The sequence below is a fragment of the Somniosus microcephalus genome, chromosome 15 (assembly GCF_052327205.1).
Source record: "Somniosus microcephalus isolate GS21.2 chromosome 15, FLI_Smic_1.0, whole genome shotgun sequence".
In the NCBI taxonomy this organism is placed as follows: Eukaryota; Metazoa; Chordata; class Chondrichthyes; order Squaliformes; family Somniosidae; genus Somniosus; species Somniosus microcephalus.
Window position 1 is genome coordinate 111,061,653 of NC_141001.1, and position 18,288 is coordinate 111,079,940.

General features: G+C 45.6%; 1 protein-coding gene across 4 annotated transcripts in view; it reads right to left on the minus strand.

Moving 5' to 3' along the window:
- The window catches only part of elp4 (elongator acetyltransferase complex subunit 4), a 275,374-nt gene that overhangs the window by 175,340 nt on the left and 81,746 nt on the right, over positions 1-18,288 (minus strand). For all 4 annotated transcript variants that reach the window (XR_015081043.1, XR_015081042.1, XM_086008282.1 and 1 more), the window contains exon 5: positions 13,017-13,159. Coding sequence is in view for 2 of the 4 variants with exons in the window: in XM_086008282.1 (XP_085864408.1) it covers positions 13,017-13,159 (143 nt within the window). In the remaining 2 variants the exon portion in view is untranslated. The remainder of the gene's footprint in view (positions 1-13,016; positions 13,160-18,288) is intronic.

Here is an 18,288-nt window from a genome sequence, read left to right on the forward strand (position 1 = left end):
AGTGAGTGAGGAGGACATAAAAAACCTGCAAAGGGACATAGACAGGCTAAGTAAGTGGGCAGAGATTTGGCAGATGGAATACAATACTGGAAAGTGTGAGGTTATGCACTTTGGCAGGAAAAATCATAGAGCAAGTTATTATCTTAATGGCAAGAAACTGGAAAGTACTGTAGTACAAAGGGATCTGGGGGTCCTGGTGCACGAAACTCAAAAAGTTAGTATGCAGGTGCAGCAAGTGATCAAGAAGGCCAATGGAATGTTGGCTTTTATTGCTAGGGGGATAGAATATAAAAACAGGGAGGTATTGTTGCAGTTGTACAAGGTATTGGTGAGACCGCACCTGGAATACTGCATACAGTTTTGGTGTCCATACTTAAGAAAAGACATACTTGCTCTTGAGTCAGTACAAAGAAGGTTCACTCGGTTAATCCCGGGGATGAGGGGGTGGACATATGAGGAGAGGTTGAGTAGATTGGGACTCTACTCATTGGAGTTCAGAAGAATGAGAGGTGATCTTATTGAAACATATAAGATTGTGAAGGGGCTTGATCGGGTGGATGTGGTGAGGATGTTCCCAATGATGGGTGAAACTAGAACTAGGGGGCATAATCTTAGAATAAGGGGCTGCTCTTTCAAAACTGAGATGAGGAGAAACTTCTTCACTCAGAGGGTAGTAGGTCTGTGGAATTTGCTGCCCCAGAAAGCTGTGGAAGCTACATCATTAAATAAATTTAAAACAGAAATAGACAGTTTCTTAGAAGTAAAGGGAATTAGGGGTTACGGGGAGCGGGCAGGAAATTGGACATGAGTCTATGTTCGGAACGGTCATGGCCCTGTGGGTAACGGAGCGGGCCCAGGGGCCGTGTAGCCTGGTTCTGCTCCTACTTCTTGTGTTCTAATTATGTGTTAGATTTCAGGAGATGGTTCTATTCCTGTTCCTGGCTGGGGTGGAGATCACCTTTTACAGAAAGTAAGTACTGTAGAAAATATAGGGACAGTGATCTTCTGGACGAGTTTCGATCGCCTAGATGGGTCGGAGAGGAATTTCCCAGATTTTTTTCTCCCAAATTGGCCATTGGGTTTTTTATCTGGTTTTTTGCCTCTCCCAGGAGATCACATGGGTTCGGGAGGGATGTAGAGTGATAGTAGATTTGAGGTTAGGATCAGATCAGCCATGATCTTATTGAATGGTGGAGCAGGCTCGAGGGGCCGATTGGCCTACTCCTGCTCCTATTTCTTATGTTCTTATGTACCATTTAGTTCATATTGCCTCTCCTCATTCTTCCTAGCAAAATGTATCACTTCACACTGCTCTGTGTTAAATTTCATCTGCCATGTGTCTGCCCATTTCACTAGTCTGTCTATGTCCTCCTGAAGTCTGTTGCTATTCTCATTGTTTACTACATTTCTGAGTTTCGTCTCTTTTTTTATTCGTTCATGGGATGTGGGCGTTGCTGGCAAGGCCAGCATTTATTGCCCACCCCTAATTGCCCTTGAGAAGGTGGTGGTGAGGCACCTTCTTGAACCGCTGCAGTCCATGTGGTGAAGGTACTCCCACAGTGCTGTTAGGGAGGGAGTTCCAGGATTTTGACCTAGCAACGATGAAGGATCGGCGATATATTTCCAAGTCAGGATGGTGTGTGACTTGGAGGGGAACTTGGAGGTGGTGGTGTTCCCATGCACCTGCTGCCCTTGTCCTTCTAGGTGGAAGAGGTCTCGGGTTTAGGAGTTGCTGCCGAAGAAGCCTTGGCGAGTTGCTGCAGTGCATCTTGTAGAATGGCACACACTGCAGCCACGGTACGCTGGTGGTGGAGGGAGTGAATGTTTAAGGTGGTGGATGGGGTGCCAATCAAGCAGGCTGCTTTGTCTTGGATGGTATCAAGCTTCAAGTGTTGTTGGAGCTGCACTCATCCAGGCAAGTGAAGAGTATTCCATCACACTCCTGACTTGTGCCTTGTAGATGGTGGAAAGGCTTTGGGGAGTCAGGAGGTGAGACACTCGCCGCAGAGTACCCAGCCTCTGACCTGCTCTTGTAGCCACAGTATTTATGTGGCTGGTCCAGATAAGCTTCTGGTCAATGGTGACCCCCAGGATATTGATGGTAATGCCGTTGAATGTCAAGGGGCAGTGGTTAGACGCTCGCTTGTTGGATGTAGTCATTGCCTGGCATTTGTGTGGCGCAAATATTACCTGCCACTTATCAGCCCAAGCCTGAATGTCGTCCAGGTCTTGTTGCATGCAGGCATAGACTGCTTCATTATCTGAGGAGTTGCGAATGGCACTGAACACTGTGCAGTTATCAGCGAACATCCCCACTTCTGACCTTATGATGGAGGGAAGGTCATTGTTGAAGCAGCTGAAGATGGTTAGGCCTGGGACACTGCCCTGAGGAACTCCTGCAGCGATGTCCTGGGACTGTGATGATTGACCTCCAACCACCACAACCATCTTCCTTTGTGCTAGGTATGACTCCAGCCAGGAGAGTTTTCCCTCCCGATTCCCAATTACTTCAGTTTTACTAGGGCTCCTTGCTGCCACTATCAGTCAAATGCTGCCTTGATGTCAAGGGCAGTTACTCTCACCCCACCTGCAAACTTTGAAATTATCCCCTGTATACCCAAGTCCAGGTCATTAATATATATCAAAAAGAGCAGTGGTCCTAATACCGACCCTTGGGGAACACCACTGTATACTTCCCTCCAGTCTGAAAAACAACCGTTCACCATTACTCTCTGCTTTCTGTCCCTGCGCCAATTTTGCATCCATGCTACCACTGTCCCTTTAATCCTATGGGCTTCAATTTTGCTAACAAGTCTATTATGTAGTACTTTTTCAGCGCCTTTTGAAAGTCCATGTACACAACATCAACTGCACTCCCCTAGTCAACCCGCTCCACTACTTCAAAGAAATCTATCAAGTTAGTCAAACACGATTTGCCTTTAACAAATCCGTGTTGACTTTTGTTTATTAGCCCATACTTTTCCAAATGCCAATTCATTTTGTCTCGGATTATTGTCTCCAAACGTTTCCCCACCACTGACATTAGGCTATCTGGCCTGTAGTTGCCAGGTTTAGCCCACTCCCCTTTTTTAAACAGGGGTGCAACAGTTGTCATCCTCCAGTCTTCTGGCACCACCCCCATATACAATGAGGATTGGAAGGTTGTGGCCGGAGCCTCCGCAATTTCCACCCTTACCTCCCTCAGTAACCTAGGATGCATCCTATCCGGACCACGTGACTTTTCTAATTTGAGGGCTGCCAACCTTTTAAGTACCTCCTCTTTATCTATTTTTATCCTATTCAATATCGCTACTGCCTCCTCCTTTACTACATTACTGTTACATTGGCAGCATCCTCTTCTTTAGTGAAGACAGATGCAAAGTACTCATTTAGTACCTCAGCCACGCCCCCTGCCTCCACAAGATGATCTCCTTTGTGGTCCCTAAACTGCCCTACCCTTCCTTTGATTACCCTTTTTACTTTTTATGTGTTTAATAAAAGACTTTTGGGTTCCCTTTTATGTTAGCCGCTAATCTATTCTGATACGCTCTCTCTGCCCTTATTCCCTTTTTAAATCTCCCCTGTACTTTCTATATTCAGCTTGGCTCTCTAACCAATCTTGTATTGTGAAGTTTGTTCATGTGGTATACACTAAGAACATTTAACTCAAAGGCTGCAATGTAATCACCACAGAATCGCTAGAAATTATTTGGTCATATTTTAATCAGCATCAACGTAGTATGAAGAATTTTTGTTGAACATTAACTATTCTTAAATAGTTACAGAGAGTAACTGCGTTCTTAACATTTTGTTCAATAAAGTGTGAATAATTTTGCCAAATGAAACATCTCCATTTTAAATCATTATCACCTTCGTTATTACATTGTCACCCCACATCTCCACTGAGGGTTTTAAGTGTTAATATATGGGAGCAAATGTGTTAATGGAGAGAGGCAAAATGCGTTTCTAACATATGCAAGTCTTTCAATGAACAGATGATTTTCTATACATTAATCACAAGGATTCTTTCAAATTACTATTTTCTCACTAAAAGCACAAACATGAACTTTGAAAGGCAGCAGCAGGTCTGCTACATTAGGACAAGGATTGACAGTGAGGGGAATGGATAATTTTTCTGTTTTTTTCCCCCCAATAACAGCACCAAGTATTTTGGTCAAGTATGGCATGGGTCATTTACAATGAAAGGTTTCCATGCACTGTCTTGACAAAGCTCACAATACCAATCCTCACTCGAGTTCCGATGAAGATTTATACTGGAAATGTAACCGATCCGTCTCTTGTTTGCCTAGCTGTGTATTTTCTGTGTTTGTTTCAAACTTCCAGTGTTCACTGCTTTCTTATTGCCTCAGAAAAACACCCCAGCTACTCTGTCAAGATGATTTTCTTACCCTGGCCGTCTTTTTTGAACAAGATTGCTAAATTACTGCCAATTCCTGGGCTGTGGATTGGTGCCTACGGGATACTGGCTTGAGAGATGGCCTAAAGTGCTTTCATTCGTGACAGCCATGATGGAGAGCATCATCTGTTCATTTCTGTTTGGGCTGAATGGCAGAGCACAGGTCACCGAGTCAAAAGGACGGTTCCGCAATGCGCTGTACCAGTCCCTAAAACATTCTTCTAACAAGTAACGACGCAGATGAACATTTGGGCGCATAAATCCTACTGCAGAAAAGAATAGATCCCAGCCAGACCAAACTGTAGTTTGTTCAAACTGCTACTGTGCTGCCCAATGAAAGTTAAACATGTGAAGTTTCCAGTTAGCAAAATTACAATTCAGAGTTAATTATACGTTTGCAGAAACTTCAAAAAAAATCGATGATGACATTTGTTTTCTTAAAAACAGTTTATTCCCTTTCAAGTAACAATGTTCCAGAAAATGTACTTGTGCCAAGGAAAGCTGCACTATACAGTGAACATAATAATTGATCCTTTAACAGTTAATCACCACCAATAATTCTCCCCAAGCTCTAGATGCAGTCACACTTTTGATGCGCCATCAATTACTCAAAAGACTGAGGTTAAGCGAGTAACAACCAGGCTTTTATTAACTAAAGAATGAAGGTCTTGTCTCGAGTGGTCGACCCGTCCAGAATACTAAGGGACTGGGAGGTAGTCACTTATATACCTGGAATAGTGGGAGGAGTCAGCCGAGGCATGTCCAGATCTGTACCTAGTGGAATACACATACACTTACAGACAGGTATAACAGTGGTTTACCACATTCACCCCTTGTTTAAAAATGAGTCCGGCGGGGTGAAGTGTATTTAAAAGTTCGTGTATTGGAGTCTCTCCGGAGGTCTTGTCTGCCGCTGTGATCGACGTGGCGACGGCAGGGGTGGTGGAGCTTCCGGCGTCGCGTCCCGTGTAGGCTGGTGCACTGGAGTGTAGTCCTCGTGGGTGACGGGCTCAGGCGTGCCGGCTGCTGGGGTTGGATATCGGGTCGTGGGGGGGGGTAATGGGTAGTGGGTTACAGCGGTCCCCGAGGGTGCGAGGTCTCGTATGGAGACTGTGTCCTCCCGCCCGTCCAGGTACGCAATGTAAGCGTACTGGGGGTTGGCGTGGAGGAGGTCGACCCTCTCGACCAGGGGGTCCGTTTTATTGGTCCTCACGTGTCTTCTCAGTAGTACTGGCCCTGGGGACGTCAGCCATGGCGGTAACGATGTCCCCGATGTGGACTTCCTTGGGAAGACAAACATTTTCTCGTGAGGGGTGGCATTGGTGGCAGTGCAGAGCAGTGACCGAATCGAGTGGAGCGCATCGGGGAGCACCTCCTGCCAGCGGGAGGTCGGAAGGCCCCTAGACTTTAAGGCTAGTAGGGCGGCCTTCCAAACTGTTGCATTCTCTCTTTCCACCTGTCCGTTCCCCCGGGGGTTGTAACTGGTGGTCCTGCTTGTGGCTATACCCCTAGCGAGCAGGTACTGGCGGAGTTCGTCGCTCATAAACGATGAGCCCCGGTCGCTATGGATATAGCTGGGGAAACCGAACAGGGTGAAGAGGCTGTTCAGACATTTAATGACCGTGGCACTGGTCATGTCCGGGCAGGGGATAGCGAACGGGAAACGGGAGTACTCGTCAATGATGTTGAGGAAGTACACATTGCGGTCGGAGGAGGGGAGAGGCCCTTTAAAATCGACGCTCAGGCGTTCGAAAGGGCAAGTGGCTTTTATCAGGTGGGCTCTGTCTGGTCTATAAAAGTGCGGTTTGCACTCAGCGCAGACTTGGCAGTTCTTGGTCATGGTCCTGACCTCCTCGATGGAGTAAGGCAGGTTGCGGGCCTTGATGAAGTGGAAGAACCTGGTGACCCCCGGGTGGCAGAGGTCATTGTGGAGGGCCCTCAGCCTATCGATCTGCGCGCTGGCGCAGGTGCCACGCGATAGGGCATCTGGGGGTTCATTGAGCTTCCCAGGCCGGTACAAGATCTCGTAATTGTAGGTGGAAAGTTCGATTCTCCACCTCAAGATCTTGTCATTTTTGATTTTGCCCCTCTGCTTGTTGTTGAACATAAAAGCAACTGAACGCTGGTCAGTGAGCAGGGTAAATCGTTTTCCGGCCAGGTAGTGCCTCCAATGGCGCACAGCCTCCACAATGGCCTGGGCCTCCTTCTCGACTGCGGAGTGTCTGGTCTCCGGGCCCTGGAGGGTTCGTGAGAAGGCGGCCACAGGTCTCCCCGCCTGATTAAGGGTGGCGGCCAGGGCAAAGTCGGACGTGTCGCTTTCCACCTGGAAGGGGATGGATTCGTCCACTGCGTGCATGGTGGCTTTGGCAATGTCCTCCTTGATATGGTGGAAGGCCAAGCGGGCCTCTGCCGTCAGGGGAAAAGAGGTGGACTTGATCAGCGGACGGGCTTTGTCTGCATAGTAGGGGACCCACTGAGCGTAGTAGGAAAAAAACCCTAGGCACCTCTTCAGAGCTTTTAGGCAGTGGGGCAGTGGGAGTTCCATAAGGGGATGCATCCGGTCCGGGTCGGGACCGATGACCCCGTGTTCCACAACACAGCCAAGGATGGCGAGGCGGTCTGTGCGGAATATGCACTTCTCCTTGTTATATGTCAGGTTCAGGAGTTGGGCGGTGTGGAGGAATTTCTTGAGGTTTGCGTCATGGTCCTGCAAGTCATGGCCGCAGATGGTCACATTGTCTAGGTAAGGGAAAGTGGTTTGTAGCGCGTTTTGATCGACCATTCGGTCCATCTCCCTTTGGAAGACGGAGACCCCGTTGGTAACGCCAAAGGGAACCCTAAGGAAGTGATAGAGGCGGCCGTTTGCCTCAAAAGCAGTATATTGGCGGTCTTCAGGGCGGATGGGGATTGTGCTATGGGGCTGTCCTACCGTGTCCCAGGTTGTCGTTCCCCGCGGCGTCCACGGTGCAGAGGAGTAGGCATCCATGCCCCAGTAGGCTGCGTCCAGCGTTAGTGCAATTTCGGAGGCTTTGTCGAGGGTGAGGTCACTCTGCTCCAGCAGTCGCTGTCGGGTGTAGTTGGACCTGTGGCCCGCTACGAAGGCATCCCGGATCAGTTCCTCCGTGTACGTAGTGGGCGTTACCGCCTTACACCCACAGGTCCGGCCAAGCACGGACAGAGCTTGGAGGTATTCCTCAGTCGATTCCCCAGGTTGTTGCTTGCGACTCCCCAGTAGGTGCCTGGCGTATACTTCGTTCACAGGGCGCGTGTACTTGGTCATGAGGAGCTGGAGGGCGGCTGTGTACGAGGTCGCGTCCCGGATGACTGAGTACACTTGGTGGTTCACCTTGGCGATCAGGACAGACAGTTTGTTCGCATCCGTTACGACCGCAGTGGAGGCAGTCAGGAATGTCTCGAAGCACATGAGCCAGTGAGCAAACTTGGTGGAAGCGTCCGCTTCCCGACTGTCCAGGTCCAGGCATGCTGGTGTGAGGATCTTCTCCATTATAAAAAATTTAGTTAATAAAATTGATGCGCCATCAATTACTCAAAAGACTGAGGTTAAGCGAGTAACAACCAGGCTTTTATTAACTAAAGAATGAAGGTCTTGTCTCGAGTGGTCGACCCGTCCAGAATACTAAGGGACTGGGAGGTAGTCACTTATATACCTGGAATAGTGGGAGGAGTCAGCCGAGGCATGTCCAGACCTGTACCTAGTGGAATACACATACACTTACAGACAGGTATAACAGTGGTTTACCACAACTTTATTGGTTATTGTAATAAATTTCGTCGATTCCATCGCCCTCACTGGCTGCTGAACCAGGCGATTCACAACCTTGGTGTATTAATTTCCCCGAGCTGAGCTTCTGACCCTATAGCCTCTTCACCAAAAAGACCACCTACTTTCACTTCCGTAGCATTATCTGCTCCCCCCCCTACCCTCTCAGCCAATCAGCTGCTGAAGCCCTCATCCATGCCGTTTGCCACACCCAGATTTCACTGTTTCTGTGTTCTCCTGGCTGGACTCCCATCCTCTACTGCTCCATAATCTTCAAAAGTCTACTACCCATTAACTTGTCCTGCTTGCCCATCACCCCTGCCCTCGCTTATCTATACTGCCGCCTGGTCCCCTAACGCCTATAATTTAAACTTCTCATCTTCTTAAATCCCTTCATGGCCTCGCCCCTCCCCTCCCCATCCCTGCAATCTTCTCCTGCCATACAACCCCTCCCAAACTCTCCACTCCTCTGATTCAAGTCTCTTCTGGCTCCCCACTGTCCCTTTGCCCCACCATTAATGTGGCTGTGTCTTCGGCTGCCTAGGCCCCATGCTCTGGAATTCCCTCCCTAAACCTTTACGTCTCTCCACCTCCCTCTTGTCCTTTAAAACCCACTTCTTTGATCAGGCTTTTGCCTATTGCTCCTAAAATCTCCTTCTTTGGCTCAGCGTCTATTTTTTGATTATGCCTCTGTGAAGTGCCTTGGGACATTTTTCTGTGTTAAAGGCACTACATAAATACAAGCTGCTGTTGAATCTCTACCCAATATCCAGCTCCTAATTAATAATTATTCTTTTTGCAACCGAAAATAGTTTTAATCGCTCAAGTTTAAAACAAAAAACAAGCTCCAAAGCAGGATAATGCCATTTCATAGCAGTCCGCTAACCAATTGGGAGGGATTATTAGAGATTTGTCACCAGATGATGATGTTACCATGCTGTCTACTGCTGGGTTAAATAAGAATGCCAATACATGAGGATTACTTAAAAAAAAAAAAAATAGATTTCACACAATGCATTTTTACTATTGACTAAAGGAGTGTTTTGTGGATATTAATGATCATCCTATATTTTGCTGAATTAAAAAAAAATTAAAGGACACAACTGCTAACAGGTGATGTCATCTATTAACTAAAGACCACTGATAATCTCTTCAGTACAATTCATAGAATTACACAGACATAGAATATACAGCACAGAAACAGGCCATTCAGCCCAACCAGTCCATGACGGCGTTTATGCGCCACACGAGCCTTCCTCCATCCAACTCTATCAGCATAACCCTCTATTCCCTACTCCCTCATATGCTTGTCTAGCCTCCCCTTAAATGCATCTATACTATTTGCCTCAACCACTCCCTGTGGTAGCGAGTTCCACATTCTCCCCACTCTCTGGGCAAAGAAGTTTCCTCTAAATTCCCGATTTGATTTCTTGGTGACTATCTTATATTGATGGCCTCTAGTTTTGCTCTTCCCCACAAGTGGAAACACTCTCTCTGGGGGTGATTTTCACTCAGAAGTCGGGAAGGAGGCGGGACTACAACTTTCGGGGTTGTAGTCCCGCCTCCATCGAGATGCGGCCAATCCACACGATTTTAACTTGATTGGCCTTGTTGAGCCCGCCCAGCGGGCTCAGCAGGCCAATTAAGGGCCATCCGGCAACAGGTGATGTCACAGACTGAAATTTCATCTGTCAAGATGCTGTCAAACACTGACAGTCTTACTTCTAACCTGAGTCCTTCTACACAGACTCAGTTAGAAATCTCTCCAGCACAGAAAGCTGCAGGCTGTCACTTTTGACAGTTCGCAGCCGTTCTGCTTTCTGTGCCGGTTAGATGATGGACTCCCGAAACCTAGAGGAAGGAAGGCGGTAAAGGTAAGTACAGGTAATTTAAACTTCTTTACACACTTTAGACACACCGAACACACTTACCTTTGCACTCATGCACCCATCACTCACCTGAACACCGACACATCGACCCCTCCAAGTCCTTCAACCCGACTCCTCTAATTTGGCGTGGTTTGGAGCCGTCGAGAATCCCACACTTCAAGCTTTAAAATAGGATTAGGCTAAAAACTGCCTGTTAACTACCTGTTAACAGGCAGTTAATTGTCACTAATCCCTTCCCGCCTCAGGTAGGCGGGTCCCAGTTCGGCACGGGTACTCGCCTCCTTTGAAACTTACGTGGAGGCGGGTTTGGGGCGGGATGGTGTCGGGACCCCCGAATTCGGGACTTTAACCCCCCGCACGCCTCCAATCCTGACTCCACGGGTCAGTTAAAATCGAGGCCTCTGTGTCTACTCTATCAAAACCTTTCATAATTTTAAAGACCTCTATTAGGTCATCCCTCAGCCTTGTCTTTTCAAGAGAAAAGAGACCCAGCCTGTTCATGCTTTCCTGATAGGTATAACCTCGCAGTTCTAGTATCATCCTTGTAAATCATTTTTGCATCCTCTCCAGTGTCTCCAATACACAGTGGGGGAAAAATTGGGTGAGTAGCGCCACTTGTTAGCGCCTAAAGAGGCAGGCAGTGGCTGTAGCGCCACTGGCTGCGCCTCCCGCGATATTGAGTTTGGGCGATAATGGTGGCATTAGCCTTTTGCGCTGCGCCGCCACCGATGACGTCATCGGTGTGCGCAGCGCCCCATTCGCGCCCTGTTCACGATATTTGGTTGCGAACGGCGCAGTTGCGCTGTTCGCTACCCGCGCCCGGTTCACGGGGCCTTACTGTGCCGGCAGCGGCGCAAGTTAAGGTGGAGGTGCGGGGCGGCCGCCTTTTTTGGCGGTCGCCTGCCAGCACCTCCGTCCCTGGCCTCCTGACCGCCCCCCACCCCCGCGGCATTGCCGGCTGTTTCCCGAGAGCCCGGCACTTCTCCTCGGTGCCGGGCTCTTTTGCCGGCATTCGCGATCGGGGATCGCGCTGTTGCAGGCCCCTCCCCCTTAACAATGGGAGGAAGGCCTGCAGTACCGCAGCGTGCCGTGCCGCAGCGTGTGGCGCTGCGGCACGTTGCGCTGCAATATTCAGTTTCAGCGCCCTAAGAGGGACGCGGAGCGCCTCGAGCCTCGCCCCGTCTCCCTCTAGGGGCGCTGAAACTGAATTTCTGGCGATCGCTGAAGACTCGAACGCTGCGCTAAATCCTGCGCTCAGGCAAACTTGGCGCCTCAACCCAATTTCTAGGCCAGTATCTTTACCCATATCTTCCAATCCCTTTCAGATCAGGTAATAAATCAATGGTTGCTGTCAAACAGATAAGAAAAGATCCAGTTTGCAACATGTTTTATGTGAAGCTGGAATTGTATAAAAAATAGTGATAGAAACTAAGTTAAATGAGTGTCTGTTGGAAATTGTGCTAGATGAACAGTGACTTTATGACTTTTATTCACGTGGGCCCTATATCCCATTTGCATTGTTAAGCTTACACTGAAGTTAATTTGTTTGGCCTCCAGTTCAATATATGTGGAATGCAGTTAAGCGCCTTGGGACGTTTTACTACGTTAAAGGTGCTATATAAATGCAAGTTGTTGCAGTGTTTCCGATGTTGCTGAGTGCAATGCTACCTACAACGGGGTGTAATAGGCAGTATAGTTTGGGGACGCTGGTTGTGCATCGCACTGTCCAGATCTTGGTCTCAGGCTGGAATCTACAGTATAATTGCAGCAATGGGATGTCTTGTGCATCTTCAAAAATAATTAACAAAAGTCTTTCAGAGAAACTGGTGTTGTGATAAGAAGCTCCCTGCAATCAATCAATTTGCATAAGTAGCCAAGCTTGTATTTATCTACTAAGAATCTTCCCCCAAAATGGAGTTGATAACTGAAGAGGCAGGTTGTAGTAGTAATTAGATGAAATACAAATATACAACAAGCAACTTAAGAACACTGAATGAGAGTTGTGAGGCATGCTGATCAGGTTGTACACCGTGAAGTGGACTGGTGGGAAACTTTAGTAGCAACTCAATTGTTATCTGTTGCCGACAATGCATGCTCCTCCCCACTAATCCCTTCCACCTCCTTCAAGATCTAATGAATTTGAAGTTTACTGATCTCACAAGACCAGTTGGGTAAAGAACCCACACTGCCACTGTTAAGCAGCAGCAGCAGCAGATGTGACTCCAGCATACAGGAAATAAATAAAAAGAACAGTCAGACACTGCACGAATCCTCAGAAGATCCCAACTTCACCAGAGCAGGATTCTTTCTCAAGTCACACTACATTAACACTTGAAACTAGACGTCTTCAAATCAATTTTGCTCGGCCTTATGGCCGTTTGAAATTATAACTTGTTCCTCGTCCTTTTTTTATTAAGCAACTTGGTGGTAGGCTTAATCGGGTTACTTGTGTGCATGCATGTCCGCCCAGTCAAGCATGGAGCTGAAGGGAATGTTAACTACCCAACATTGACAAGAGACAGCTACAGATCATTCATTACAAAGTAAAATTACACCACTGCTGAATGATGTTTCATCTTGAAAGTAAATCAAATATAGTTAAATTTAAAAAATTTGCATTTCAGTATTTCTAACAGGATAAAGATTTAAAATGAGCTCCACCTAATGTCATAAACTGTACCGAGGCTATATGTGGGAAATATAGTCAGATATGAATAGGAAAAATCTAACCGATATTGGTAGAATTTTGTTGGATTAACACAAAAAATCCTTTTTAAAGCAGTAGGGAATATGTACACCAAATTGCGTTAAAACATTAAAACGATGGTGCAGCAAATTCATTTGGTTTCTTCAATAGAAATTTAGAGATTTGCCATTTATGCCACATAAGCTCTTTGAGGTTTTCATCGCAGCTCAGGTGAGGACTTACCCAAATTCAGAAGCAGCTAAATCCAATGGAACTTCATCAGGTAGGAAAAAGCTGTGGCACTTGACTGAGCGCTGGAGCTCGGTACTCATTGTTTTAGATACATCGTAATAATGACCAAATCTTGAGGAGGACGTCAAGGCTGTCTGTCAAGTGAAGAACGCAACTTTAAAAGTCAAATAGAAATCACCCAAAACGTATCGGCACTGAATTGAATTTCAGGAAATATCACAATGGAATATGATTTGGAAGCAAAACTTTAGCATGCTTTATATAATCACACTGAATCTTGGTGTTATAATATCAGATACAAAGGCTTAATGCTGATTTATGACTCTCTTTGGAAGAAAAACAAGTCAACATAATAGTAACCACAGTAATGTATAAACATTAACTTAACTTAATATTTATTTCATGGAAAGATAATGCTTTTACTGGAGCTCCCTTAGTGACTCAGTTGGTAACCACAGGATGTCACCTACAGACCGGAAGTGGCGAGGTTCTGGGCTCAGTTAACTGACCTCAGCCAGGTTGCCAGTACAGAGGCTGCAGTCTATGTCTCCGGAATGGGAGAGAGGAAATGTCAGTCAGGGTTCCCATTCACGGTGGGTGTCAGCCGAGGCTCAGCTGGTAGCACGCTCGCCTCTGAATCAGAAGGTTGTAGATTCGAGTCCCGCTCCAGAGACTTGAGCGCAAAATCCAGGCCGACACTCCAGTGCGGTACTGAGGGAGTGCTGCACTGTCAGAGGTGCCGTCTTTCAGATGAGACGCATCTGCCCTCTCAGGTGGTCGTAAAAGATCGCATGGCGCTATTTTGAAGAACAGCTGGGGAATTCTCCCTGGTGTAGTGGCCAATATTTATCCCTCAACCAACATCACTAAAACAGATTATCTGGTCTGCGGTTTGTGGGACCTTGCTGTGCACAAATTGGCTGCTGCGTTTCCTACATTACAACAGTGATTACATTTCAGAAAGTGCTTAATTGTCTGTAAAGCGCTTTGGGACATCATGAGGTTGTGAAAGACGCTGTATAAATGCAAGTCTTTCTTGCTTTATATCTATCTATCTAGTCCACCCCTTTGGAAAGAGCATATGTGTGACAGATTGTCCTGAGGTGTGATGCACCTCTGTGGTTGAATAGCCTACTGGCACTCACTGTCTAGGCTTACACAAGTATAGACACTTGAGCAAGGCATCAGGGGTGACTAGTGCCTGTGGAATCAAGACACTTTTAGGAGGGAACTGGCATAAATTGGCAAAAAATAAAATAAGGCTAATACAGGATAATGTATGATCTATAGAGTTTTAAAAACAATGCTAGCACTTTTAGGTGACGAGGAATGTTCTGCATTGCTTTATATGCATTGCTTCACAACTGTTTCAATCAAAAAACAGCAATGTGTGTTAGAAACTGACTAGTCACTATTTTAACAACACCTTTACAATTGGATTATGAAGTTTTTAACAACATTATCCACTGAATTCACATTTGTTTTATCACCCTTGTGGTATAAATATAGAACAGAGACCCACGCTTTTCAGCAAGAAATGCTGTTGTAAACACATCCTCGGAGAGTGAATTTATTGTTGTACAAGCACTGAAAACAATTTATACAGGGGTTTGTCCTTTGGTCTGTATAATCTAGTCTTTATCTGGATTACCCATCACAATGTTTTTATTGCATTCTCTGCCAGGGCTCATCTTTTCATTGTGTACATCCTAGTCTCCTTAACATTTTAGCACGGCCCTGACTAACTGAACTTTGATCTGATGTCTTCATTCAGGAAAGCACCAGGTAGTCTATTTCAGATGCAAATCCTCACTGAGGCCCCAGTAGTGTTTTCTAAGACAGCAAAGAGAAGAAACAAGAAGTTTCCAGGGTCCACTCGGAGGATCCCAGGGCACACTGGTGTCCTTAATCCACACCGCTATATGGATTAAGGTGGGGGGATAACTTTCTTAATTCACAAGAAAGAGTATTGCTTCTACAAGCTGGGTGGAGACAGATCTTACTATAATAAAACAGTATGTAATAAAAGCATGGTCTGGGTCAGAGAATTGTGAATAGGCCTCGCTTTACAAATTCCCAGGCCCAGTGGGAAGCTTGCTAAGGCCTACCTGAACCAACTAAGTGTGAGTAATCTGGCTTAGTTGAATGGCTAGGGGAAAGCTTTTCTTTCCTCAGAAGTTGCAAAGTTGATAAATTTATTATCGGAGGCAACAGCGACTTGCGCTTGTCCCCCTCATTGCTTCAGCATGGATAGGCTGGAAGAGAGGAACAGGCAGAAACTGTCAGATAGCAGACTGCTGGCTTTCAGTCTACTGTCTGCTGCTAAATGTTTCTAATTGCAACACTAATGTGTTAGAAATCTCAGATTCAAGATGAACCTAGGCAGAAAATTGATTTCATGCTGTGACAGCTTATATATTGCCCCAAGTACACAAACATGTCATTGAGAAGCTTTTGCATCCCACAATTTTGTTTACAGATGAATTGCAGTTACTTTAGTAACCTTGGATAAAGGGTCTTTTTTGGTTTTTAAGAGCTCCTGCAGTGTACGCTACTAGTGGACATGTTTCTGTCTGCACTATACAGCCATCCGCAAAATAATGTACAGCGTCATTGCAATAAATGCCAATGAATCATTCACGTTTCAAGAGCTTATTTAAAATTTTAAACCATGACATCGCTCCTGATTTGTGCAACAATCTGTAGAAATAACTGGGACTTACAAGCATGGAAGAACTAGCTGGTGGGCCTTAAGGGGGCTATTGACCCTGCGGTCATTTTGTGTCACTTGTACGTTAGCTTCACAATGATTAGATTGCTATGACAATGAAGCTGATACATTCTCAAGTGCTTTCTTTACTCATTTAGCACATGGATAAGCAAGTCAATTGCTTGATTCAGTGCTTTCCAATTGACAGATCATACTATCTCTGTGAAATCTTGTTCAACCATATTTGATTCGGTATTGGGTTCCGTTGTCTTGTGGCAGGATATAGATTTTTGATGGAATGAATGCAAACACGCTAATATACTTTTCACATGTTAACCCATTGCTTGTGTCAGAAAACTTCCACTAGGTATCATTAAAAATACTCGATAAATGCTTAACCTTCCTAGAAACAAGCTGAGAGATTCATCTGAGTCAAGACACAGAAGTGCATTTCTGAAGCATAGACAAACATTCGAGGCAATTACACATTACAGCTGTAGAAACACTTGATTTTGATTGAAACACTTGAGTGATTTCAATTAGTAGTGGGTTGGGCAAGGATTATTATGAATTGGTTTAAGATAAATGCGATAATATGTACAGCAATCAGGTCGACGGTCTCTTTATGCATTCTGCAGTACTGTGCAATCTCTAAGATCTTGCTTCAAAGTTAAGGAAATTAGGAACACAGAATTAACCTTTTGCCTTCTGAAAATCTCATTCATTTTTTTTATTCCGGTGACATCATGAAGTTCCATTCCACTGACATGAATGGAGATGGTGAACGGGAGGCAGAACTCCCCCTTTGATGTCACCTTAGGAGGAATTCTGCACAGATGTCTGTTCCCAGGCTTTTTATTACAAGCATAAAGCACCGCTACAAGGCACTACTGAGAGATACGGAGAAATAGGCAAGCATTTCTCTTTGGATCATTAAGGATTATTTGACAATCCAGTGGAAAACATTTCTCTGTTAACTGTATTCAATGTTTAGAAATGAACTTCATTCACCCGATTATCCACTTTGAAATTGCTGGAAACCTTGTGAAGTACCCAGCATCCTTTGAGTGCTAAAGTCCAGAGAGCTTCAGAAGCTAACATATCTTTTAAAAAAAACGAATTGTTCACTTATAAACTTGAACAAAACATTTTATTTTATGCTGTAACATACTGATATATTACTAGGTCTGAATAAACTGGATTATTTGGTTGGAAAGTGATTTTTTTATATGGTAATACATCAAGAACCCAAAAGCTATTTACATTTGAATAGAGCTTGTAGAAGCAGCACTCCTCTGCTAAATATGTACCAGTAACTTCACACTGTGAAATGGACTGAAGCCAAAGCAACGCAGGGATGAAATGTGACCTCGGGGACAAATTACAAGTTTGCCTTATAAATACTATAATAAAAAAAAAGTCTTTTTACCCTGAATTTTGCACATTTGTAAAAGTCGTGCTTTGTTTTCTACCAGCTTCCAGAGGTTGTGATGCACAATGGCTTTTGATATCCTGATCTATGATCTTGGAAGATTGCTTAGCAATCGTATAATCGAGTTTATTTAGCCTTATTAACACAACAATGCACTGTAAAGTGAAATCAAATGATGAGCTCAAGTATGTGGAATACATTAACCTCTTAACACTCTGTCTCATTTTGCCCCAGCACTAAAAGGAGTTGGTTCCAGTGATTCTGAAGTGGATTGTTGCCACACAATGTTCGAAAGAAAGGCAACTGCACACATTTACTTGTGTCTCTTGACCTTTCCTCAATTGAGCTTCCCAAACAACAACAGCAACTTGCATTTATATAGCGCCTTTAACGGAGTAAAACGTCCCAAGGCGCTTCACTGGAGTATTATAAAACAAAATTTGACACCGAGCCACACAGGGAGAAATTAGGGCAGAAGAGGTAGATTTTTAAGAAGCGTCTTTAAGGAGGAAAGAGAGGCGGAGAGGTTTAGGGAGGGAATTCCAGAGCTTAGGGCCCAGGCAGCTGAAGGCACGGCCACCAATGATTGAGCGATTAAAATCAGGGATGCTCAAGAGGGCAGAATTAGAGGAGTGCAGATACCTCAGGGGGTTGTGGGGCTGGAGGAGGTTATAGAGATATGGAGGGATTTGAAAACAAGGATTTCGCCCCGAAACGTCAACTCAAATTTCTCTCCACGGATGTTGCCTGACCTGCTGAGTTTTTCCAGCAATTTCTGTTGTTATTTGAGAATTTTAAAATTGAGGCACTGCTTAACCGGGAGCCAATGTAGGTCAGCGAGCACAGGGGGTGATGGGTGACTGGGACTTGGTGCGAGTTAGGACACGGGCAGCCGAGTTTTGGATGACCTCAAGTTTACATAGGGTAGAACGTGGGCAGTCAGCCAGGAGTGCGTTGGAATAGTCAAGTCTAAAGGTAACAAAGGCATGGATGAGGGTTTCAGCAGCAGGCGAGCTGAGGCTGGGGTGGAGACGAGCGATGTTACGGAGGTGGAAATAGGCGGTCTTAGTTATGGAGTGGATATGTGTAGAATATGGATCTCTTTACAGACTGGTTACCTG